The 10413-nt window shown below is 41.4% G+C and overlaps 1 protein-coding gene across 1 annotated transcript; it reads left to right on the plus strand.

The window, feature by feature from the left end:
• Window positions 1-13: 13 nt before the first annotated feature.
• LOC109522094 (prostaglandin E2 receptor EP3 subtype-like) lies at window positions 14-8351 on the plus strand. Its single transcript, XM_019880381.1, has 2 exons — window positions 14-993; window positions 6453-8351. The coding sequence occupies exons 1-2, from the start codon at window positions 139-141 to the stop codon at window positions 6774-6776; spliced, it is 1179 nt and encodes a 392-aa protein (XP_019735940.1). The 5' UTR covers window positions 14-138; the 3' UTR covers window positions 6777-8351.
• Window positions 8352-10413: the final 2062 nt, after the last annotated feature.

Raw genomic sequence — 10413 nt, forward strand, 5'->3', positions numbered from 1 at the left:
GTCCCGCCTCTGGCGCGTCAAAGGGCTGAGGGCGCTTTTACGCACAGAGCCGCTCGGCTCAGTGTGGATCTCTGAAGAGATGGTGCACACACGCACGTCTTCTGTGATTCGCCTCCGCTTCTTAGCCCGTCCGAAAGGATGACTTCGGACAAGTGTGACTTTCTTGAGGGCTCGAAAAACAGAATAGGAGCTATGCTGACGTCCAATGTGACCAGGTCGGCCGGTGAAGAAAACGTTACCAGGACGGAGATCGGTTGCGGTTACGTATCGGTTGTCTTTCCCATCACCATGATGGCCACGGGCATGGTGGGCAACTCTCTGGCTCTCATCCTGGTCTACATCTCCTACAGGAAGAAGGAGAACCGAAGGAAGAAGTCCTTCTTGCTTTGCATTGGGTCTCTAGCGCTGACAGACCTGTTCGGCCAGCTCCTGACGAGTCCGATAGTGATCTCGGTTTATCGCGCCGACCTGAGATGGGAGCGCATCGACTCGTCTGGCAACCTGTGCGCGTTCTTCGGTGTATGCATGACCACTTTCGGCCTGTGCGCGCTCTTCATGGCCAGCGCCATGGCCATGGAAAGGGCCACGGCCATCACCAACCCGCACTGGTACTCCAACCACATGAAGACCAGCGTGACCAAGCAGACTCTGGTGGTCATCTGGTGCCTGGTGTTGCTCTTCGCCCTCCTGCCCGTGGCAGGGGTGGGCAAGTATACGCGCCAGTGGCCCGGCACTTGGTGCTTTATCAGCACCGGGGACAGAGAAGGGCCGGGGAACAGCTTTTTCGCCTTCACTTTTGCCTTACTGGGGATTTTCTCGCTGCTTGTCACGGTGTCCTGCAACGTGGTGACCATCCGCGGCCTGATTGTTCGCTGTAAAACCAAGTCTGGCACGTCTCAGGCCTCCAAACACTGGGAAAGACTCACCACGGAGACCGTCATTCAACTCATGGGGATTATGTGCGTCTTGCTTGTGTGCTGGTCTCCTCTATTGGTATGTTTTCATTACTTCCTTACAGTGTAGTTGACCATGTATCAGTGTTTTCCACCCTCAATAGAGCCAAGGCACATGCAATGGATATAAATGTCTACACCTCCCTGTTCAAATGTTTAGCTTTGTTGTTTTGTAAGAAAAAAAGGGGGCCGGGGGGAGACTGAGACAAATCTTCCCGATATGATCTGTAAAATGCAGATCAGTTGAGAATTTTTTAATAATCTGTTTGAGAGCAGGAGCAAAGAGAAACGACTGGTGTATGTGGGTGCACGATTGTGTGCACTCTCTTACAATGACATAAGGCTGTGTTGAGAATGAACCAATCACATTAAAAGTCATGGTAAATGGGGGGAATCAGCATACATCTACCACTACTTTAAGTATGTTAAATTTAGCTTCATAACCTTTTCAGTCATCCTACAGCACAAGTCATGATCTGCAGAGAGCTTCCAAAGCATCAGAGGGGTCTTATTGCTCAAACGTATCAGTCAGGAGCAGTGTCAAAAAACAACCCTCCCCCAAAAAAAACAGGGCAGGGCAGTAAATAACATGGAACACAGTGAAGCAATCATCAATTGGAGAAAATATGACACCGCAGTGACAGTAACAACTGGATGTGCCTCAAACTGATGAAAAGATGAGAAGGGATGCTCCCAATAGGCCAACAGCAACAGTGATGGAGCTGCAGAAATTTCTGGAAAGTGCTGGCTCAAAAGTACATGTCAGCAGTCTCCCATCTTTTCGTATGTCGGGGCTATGGAGTAGAATGGCAAGACAGGAGCTGTATCTGACAAAGAAAAATATCAAAGCAGGGAAAACCTCCGAGAACAGTCCAACTTTGTGTGGGGTTGTACTTTAAATGATGGCAGTTGTATACTGACTCCAGTTTAGCATGTCTGATGTCATTTGTTAATTTTAAACACACCCACTTTCCACGTGTAGGGTGAAATGATTTATCTTATTTTTTTTAAATCAGAGATGGGGTCAATATTTGAACAGAGCGTGTCGAGTTTTTATATATTTTGTATTTAGCATTGGAAAAGAAGTTACACTTTTCCATAGATAGATAGATAGATAGATAGATAGATGAAAAAAGACATTATTTGAAGTGAATGCACTTTTTTTTTTTGTGGAAATGAAATGTACAAATGGGAAAGTAGATAAATTCCCACTGGTCACCTGATAGCAAATGGCACGATAATCTGCCATATTGTAAGGGTTGGAATCAATGAAGTGAAGCCCTACTGATAGTCTTCCACAATTCTGTTAATAGTTTGATGTTGGATCACTTTGAGGTTGGACTTGCGACATAGGATGTTTCCTACTTCCCTGCACAAGTGCAGCGATATATGACATTAGCCACTTTAATTATTTTTTAAAAGAGATGTAAATCATCATAAAAATCTAGTACAGTCACTCTTTTTGAGGTTCCGGCCCTGGGAAGTTGTTTATGAAGCAAGCAAGGAAAATCAATGCTTTTCTGTCCATGATCTCTTCTAGTGAGTGACGATTACATACTAAAAAGTGTGATTTTAAAAAAGCTATCATGAAAATGTAATGCTCAAGTGTTCCACTATTTGCTTCTGATGAGGTATAAAAAAACCGCTGCGACATTCTGTTATGATAACGTAATCCGTAATCAATTCAACAGCCAGATATGGACACACATGCAAAAAATAATGTGCGCGTGCGCGCACACACCGCCACACATTTGCAGCTGTTTGTTTCTGGAGATGCTTCATCTCCTTTCAGCAGTACACTAACAAGAGCAGACACACCAGTGTTCCGTTTGATCCGACGCTAGCCGAAAAAAAGGGTGTCCATTTTCATGCCTCAAATTAGAATCCAAGGGGACAATAATTGCATTTGACGGTGTGTACCTTTAAAAGTGCTGAAAATGTTGGCGTATATTTCAAGCTGACAGACTGTACTTTTCGTTTCTTCACATTGCCAGGCCTTGAGTAGATGAATGGTGCCCTCCCACCCTCCCGATTCCTCCTCAAACACTGTCCCTGTTATCCATTAAGGGCCAATCCACTTAGCTGAGTTCTGTTCCAGGGGTCTGCTGCATGAATTTTGAGGGCATGCATTGTTAGTCACATGTGTAATTGTCTGACCAAGGACGTTATTAGAAAGCACATGTCTGTGAGGTCGCGGTGTTTGTAAAGCGGGGTCCCCGTCCTCTGACAGCTGCGTATTGTCATCCTGGGAGCATTTAAAGAGGCAACAAATTGGACTAAATATTATCATGAATGCATTGTTAAAGTATGCGTTTTGTATTCTTGCATTTTGGTGATGTGGAAATTGAATGTGAATCTGGAATCTGCCTCTTCGCCGCAGACTCTTTCACTCTAAAAACAGTTGGGTCAAAAATAACCCAATTTGGGTGAAAAGGGACCATTCCCACAGCCTGAGTCAATTTGACCGAACGTTCTGGTTGGGTTTTTTTTTCCAGTGAATTTCTTTGAGGTTGAATCATCCTGATAATTCTGGATGATGTCAGGTGATGGGAAATAATGAAGAAACTTGTTGACACAGTCTTCTTTGATCTGTTTTTATTTTGTACTACTTAGGCGACCCGGTGGTCCAGTGGTTAGCGCGTCGGCCTTACAGTGCAGAGGTGCATGGTTCGATTCCGGCTTTGGCCTTCCAGTGTGGAGTTTGCATGTTCTCCCCGTGCCTGCGTGGGTTTTCTACGGGTACTCTGGTTTCCTCCCACACTCCAAAAAATAACATGTGGCAGGTTAATGGAAGACTTGTCCCTAGGTGTGAGTGTGAGCGCGGATGGTTGTTCGTCTAGGTGTGCCCTGCGATTGGCTGGCAACCAGTTCAGGGTGTCCCCCGCCTACTGCCCGAAGGCATCTGGGATAAGCTCCAACACACCCCGCGACCCTTGTAAAGATCAGCAGATCAGAAAATGGATGAATGGATGGATGGATGGATGGATGAATTATGTCTTAAAAATCCAACGTGGCACTTGTTTCAAACCTTTTATTACCTTCTTATAAGAGTGGACAACCTTAAGACTGCATTTCTGTACTTCTTAATGAATATGCAAAAATGTCCACTGACAAGCCAGCACCTCAAATCATCAATCTTGCCTTTGTACAAAGTCGATGTCAGACTCAAGAAAACAGACATTGAGTTACCTGCATAGTGCAGGTCACTAACAACGTACTCCTTTGCTGTTCATCCAGATCTCCGAACACCTGAATGATTCTGCAACAAGATTTAAATCACACACAGGATTCCCAACTATCTGACTGCCCGTTGTATCACACCACAGCAGTTTAGTACATCAAGCTCAACAATAAATGATACACTGGTCAAATTCATTAATTTAACCCATCCATCCATCCATCCATCCATCCATCCATCCATCCATCCATCCATCCATCCATCCATCCATCCATCCATCCATCCTTTTCAACACCACTTATCCTGAACAGGGTTGTGGGGAGTTGCTAGAGCCTATCCCAGCTAACTTTGGGCGGAAGGCAGACGGCACCCTGAACTGGTCGCCAGTCAGTCACAGGGCACATATTGAGACAGACAACCACTCACACCCACAACTACACCGACGCTGAGTGGGAACCAACTCTCACGCTGCCCGCACACGTGTACCACTATACCATCAGCGACCCTCATTAAGTTCTGTTAAAAAAAAAAAAAAAATACTGTAAAGTTGGATTTATGGATAATGTCATATCACACATATTGCACAAAACTGGGTTGTTAAAAAAAAAAAAAAACTTTCAGATATGGATGAAATTGACCCAAGTAGCAGGTTAGTTCCTTTTTGACCCAGATTGGCTAATTTGTGGCCCAACTGTTTTTAGAGTGTTCAGTTGTTTGTTTTGGCAGTTACTCCCTACAGACCCATTAGAAGGTAAAACAAAAAAGCATACTCTCGAAGGTTTAAGTCTGCTCGTCCAAAAGCTTCCATTCCTTGCTCCATTGAGCTCCTTTATTGATGAGGTAGTGTGTGTTTTGGGTCATTATCTTGCTGCATGACGAGGGAACTCTTAATCAGTTGCGTTGCATCTTTATTTAAATTACCAGACACATTGTTTGTGTCGACTTCTGAGTTGTCACATTACATCAGTGAAGATGAATGAGCCTGTTCTAGAAGAAGCAATGCAAGCCCATGGGTTTTTACAGATATTAAATTTGTACTTAATCTTTGTCTCATCTGGCCGTGCCGCTCTCTCCCAGCATTTGTGAAGCTTGTCTCAGTTCTTTGTGGCAAATTTCAGCCTGGCCCGCCTCTCCCTCATTTGAATGAGTCATGCTCTTATATTCATGTTCATCAACTACACTTCTTCCTTCTGGGGGTTGTTGTAGATGTCATGAAAAGTTGTTTCGGGGGTCTTTCGTCATCAGCTGCTACTTTGTTCCTTGAGCTCCCCCGTTTGACATCTGTTGCTTAATATACCAGTGGTTTGTTTCCTATTCGGGATATTCCGCATTGTATTGTGTCATTCATCTCGAACAGGGACGTGCGGTCAGGGCAGAGTCTCCCTGTCCCTTTCCCTGTATGTGAAGAGTTAAAAAAAAAATCTAATAATTGCATTCGATGACTTGCCATTTTAGTTCTCTGGTCCGTCCGTGCTTTACATTTTCAGTTTTTGAAGTAAAATGACATAATCGGGATGCTCGCACACTGCTGGCGCAAAAAGAACGACTGGATTGAGAGGAAGGAGCATGTTACAAATTAGCTAATGACAACCGGTACTTGTTTCAAATTAAAATGTTTTTTACATACTGCCTAATAATTAATTAATTAATTAATTAATAAACGTTTTTTCAATGGCCACAATCGCATCTTTAAATGTCTCTTGTGCTCTAAACAGATATTGAATTGACTGTCACAGACGGTTGGAAAACAGAAGTTATAATTTTAAGCAAAACTTTAATAGTCAAGTAAATGAGAAGTGGTTGATAATCAAAGTTGTGGCGATAGATCACTGAGATCCATGCTGATGACTTCCTCTGGTGCAGGATGAGGTGGATTTGGTGGGGCAACCAAAAATCTTTCATTCTGTTTCTTTTTTCTCTTCTTCCATCACAAAAAAATAGTGACACAAAAATAGTGATTCTCAAAATGAAATATATAATCCATTTCTCACCTAAAAATCCCACTTTAGGTTTCCAATCTGCTTCATAACAAATGAGGTAAAACATTGGTAAACATTGATCATGAGTTAATACTAGGGGTGCAACAAAAACATCAATGTTTTCAGCCTGCAGAAAAAAAATCAAGGTACGGGCCTGAGTTCCAACTTTTTGGAGGCCATTGCATATTATTTATGTGATACATTGAAACTATAACGCATGAACACATATAATTTCTCAGTCTGTTTATTAGTAATGCATGTTAGATGATGTCCAAAGACTGAATGAGATTGCTGTTCCCCCCGATACCCCCACCCCGACCCCCACCCTCCAACCCTGCCCAGGTGCTGATGCTGAGAATGATCTCCACCCAGGTGTCCTCTCACGAATGTAATTCCTCACCCGAGAGTTCCCATCCCAACTCAGTGCGAGATGTTCAGTTGGACTGTAACTTCTTCCTGACTGCCATCCGCCTGGCCTCGCTCAACCAGATCCTGGACCCGTGGGTTTACCTACTCCTCAGAGAGATCCTCCTTCGCAAGTTCTGCCTGGTAGCCAACGCCGTCTCCAACTGCTCCATTGAGGATCAGAAGGGGACTCAAACGGCTCGGGATGCGCTGAATAAGCAGAACCAAGAAAGCCTCCAGAAATCCCAAAGTAACACATGAGACTTGAATCAGAACAGTTTTCTGAATTTCTGAGACATTGAAGTGGAGATCCTGCATGTTGACGCATATGTTTCATTTTTTTAAAAAGTCCCCTGATCATCATGTGAATACATTTCGTGTCATAACCTATCGAGACGTCTCCTTATCCTACTTTTCAATCATATCAATCCCAAGAAGTGTGACTCTAAATTAAAGTGATGCATCTTTCTTTTGTCATCACATTTTTACATGAAGATGTAAACCGTTTATTGCACAGGAATGTTCCTATTTTTAATGAAAAACAGTTAGAACGAAAAAACGGAATGGAAGATTATTTATTAATGATGAATGTAGTTATATACGTTTTTGGCCAAGTGCTTACAATGCTACCTATTGAATATCACTGAATGTAAATAGTAAAGCAAGCTGTAACTACTGCAAGACATACAAGTCTACAGCTTCAGTGTCGCAAATGCGTCCATGAATACAGTATGTGAAGTTGAATTCAAGTGTTGCGTTTATTCAAGATGTACAATACTTTTTTTTTTGAAGGATTGTGAAGTTTCTTCTTTGTGCCAAACGCCGAACAGTTGCTCAGCATGAGGAAAAGGCAACTGTAGCTTTTGGATATTTAGGGGACGAGTTGCATGCGGGTTTGAGGATTCTCGCGGAGGAAAATTGCAAACAAGATGCCACAACTGTGCCTTCTCAGCACATTAGCCGTCTGATGAGCTTTTGCTGGCCCGTCACGTGCATACAGTCCAAAACAGGAGCTGTGTGCTGAACAGCCTGTGCCAGTGTACATTTCCCATTCGGCCATGCTCATCCACCCAATCAAGAACGTGTCATAGGTTTACCGAAATCACCCGATTAAGAACCAACGAAAGAATGAGTTAATGCATGTGTCATGAGCTTCGCACGTGACCTCTTGATTTCTGAACGTGAACATTTAGCTGAACAAGAAATCACCACTTGGTGTGTAATTGAGAGGCCACTCATTTAAAGTGCTGCTTTAAATAGAGAGAATCGATGCCAAGCACTTGTTCAGATGTCGATAAACATCTCCACAACATGTTTGTTACTTTGAACTTCAATGTGTTGGCTTGACCCGAACAGGTTCCACGTGAATCAGTGGAAATGATAGTTTTGGGACATTTTTAAAATCAGAAAACAGGGAAAAAATGGCTCCAGTGTTGTTTCATTGTTCTTTTCATAATATATAGAAAAATGAGGTTTTAATTTTATCCCCCCCCCCCCAAAATGGATATTTTAGTTGGTTCTGTCTGTCTGAAAAATGATAAAGGAGTATTTCCATTGTCATATAAAAAAAAAAAAAATACATAAATTTTTTTCTTTTGATCCACAAACATAGTCTTTGTGGTACAGATCAAAAGAAACCGGATCGTTATTTTTCTTTTTATTCCAAAACAACTGTTTGTTTTTCAGATAAAAATGAACTTTACATTTTTATGCCTAGAAAAACAACCAAGTATTAAAGATATCGGAGACCGCCCTTTTAATTGGAGAGCAATGTAAAGATGACCGGAATGATTGTATTTTCAGCAGTGGTCCGCTCGAAAAAAAAAAAAGAAAGAATACTAATGATGTGTATGTCATGGCATGAGTGCGAACTGAGTGAAAGGAGGGTGTTTTCTTCAAATATTTAACCCTAATGAATTTACCAGCTTATCAGTTCTCAAAACTTTGAAGGTAATGATGTTTGGGCTTCATTCAGGTCACAAATGTTACTCTTCGTTTTTTCATTTTGATTGGTATTTCTGTTTATCTACATAAACAACCCAGTTCAAAAACTGTTTTCATGACACTTTTGATGACTGACTGTTTGTGTTCCTGATCAAACAGGTCTGGCTGATCAACACATCACCTTATAATGAGCACTTGAAAGGACACTGCACCTTGCATGTTTGTCTTTTAAATGAAATGGTGCAATAACTTTTATATTCATACATTTGGCAACATTAACACATTCCAAACGCATATCTGTATCATATTACGTACATGTTATACAAAGTGAACATTTTTTTTAATCAAACTAAAAGGCAGAAAAATGAATAAAGTGTCATTACTAATAATGACCCCTGAGACCCGATTCTCAGATGAGGGCTATTTATACGTACACACTGCATCATTGCAATTGTTTCTTGTTTGTCCTTTTTGCTTCTTAATGTTCTATGCTTCTGTGTTGAGTCTGAGAATAAAAAATAGGAATGATGTCATGATGCAACCTTTGACCAAGTCTTTGAAATTGAATGCGCATATTTGATTCATTCGCAGTTGCAACGTGACTTATTTATGTGGTGCTGTAATGTTGTGAGTCCAAGTCGAATAAAGAAAAGAAATACTTTGAACAGGTCTTTTTTTCTTAGATAGATAGATAGATAGATAGATAGATAGATAGATAGATAGATAGATAGATAGATAGATAGATAGATAGATAGATAGATACTGTAGATACCTGTAGATAGAGAGATAGATAGATAGATCATTATCACCACATATATTATCCTAGCCTTGTGTATATAATAGTACTATAACTCAATAAATAACACCGGTCAACTCATTTTGATTATTTTTTTTTCATTGCAAGATGCAAGAAAACATTTCTAAATGAATTTTTTGCTCTCATTTTCCTCGATAGCATTTCTGGTTTTCATACTACAACTAGTACGACTATTACTACTACTACTAATATTATTATTATTATTATTATTATTATTATTATTATTATTATTAAAATAATATGCATCCTACTCCTAATAATAACATGTAACAAAAATATATATTTAGTAACATTTATGAATGAATGAACAGGATCCCTTGTTCCTCCGTGTGTCCCAGTGATCCTGTGGTCATAGTTGTCTGGGGCTTTAGGGTGAACCATAGCAAACAGGTGCGAAGTGAGGGATTAAACCAGGGGTGTCAAACTCAATTTTGGCGCGTGCCACATTTTAGTTACCGTTTCACTTGGAGGGCCGTTATGACTGAAACCATATCTGTCATGATTCTGTTTGTGACCAACAGGTGGCACTGTAGGGCTCCCCCTGCAGCTGCACACCTGTTGGTCGTTATGTAATTGTTTAAAAGGACTCCCGGCACAACCACTCAGTGTTGGGTCATTTTTTTGCTTGTTTGCTCCTTTGCTGCTGTCAGGTTTGTTTCAGTCATGTTTTGGTCACTGTTATGTTTTAGCTTCAGTCATGATTTTTGTTTGATACTTTGGACTGTTTGTTTTGGATTTAGTTTTCTCTATCTTTAAATACAATTTGTCAAGTACACACTGCTTGTCCCTCCTGTCTGCTTTTTGGGGTCCACCACCACCTCGCAACGTGACAATATCAAGAAGTAAAGAATAACTGTTGATTCAACTACGGTTTAAGTTACTATCATGAGGGGTTTGGTAACAAGAAAATGCTTAGAATATATCTCTTGTTTATAACATATGAGAATGTAATCATCCGTCAGACAGAACTTCTCCCACATGCTGGACTAGCGCACTGGCGTTTTGTGCGAACTGGTAACCCAGAGGATGTTCCAGACGACATTGGTCAGGGGAGAAGTTACTAAGGAAAAAAAAAATGGGAGCAAGAGTGTGTTTGCAGCCTTGTGGAATTCCTAATGTGGTCATCAGTGTGTTGGA

Source organism: Hippocampus comes, unplaced genomic scaffold (genome assembly GCF_001891065.2).
Source record: "Hippocampus comes isolate QL1 unplaced genomic scaffold, H_comes_QL1_v1.1 scaffold151, whole genome shotgun sequence".
Lineage (NCBI taxonomy): Eukaryota > Metazoa > Chordata > Actinopteri > Syngnathiformes > Syngnathidae > Hippocampus > Hippocampus comes.

Coding starts and splice junctions, on each gene's coding strand:
- LOC109522094 (XM_019880381.1), top strand. CDS start 139: ATGACTTCGGACAAGTGTGACTTTCTTGAGGGCTCGAAAAACAGAATA. Junction 994..6,452: donor TGTGCTGGTCTCCTCTATTG/GTATGTTTTCAT, acceptor AACCCTGCCCAG/GTGCTGATGCTGAGAATGAT.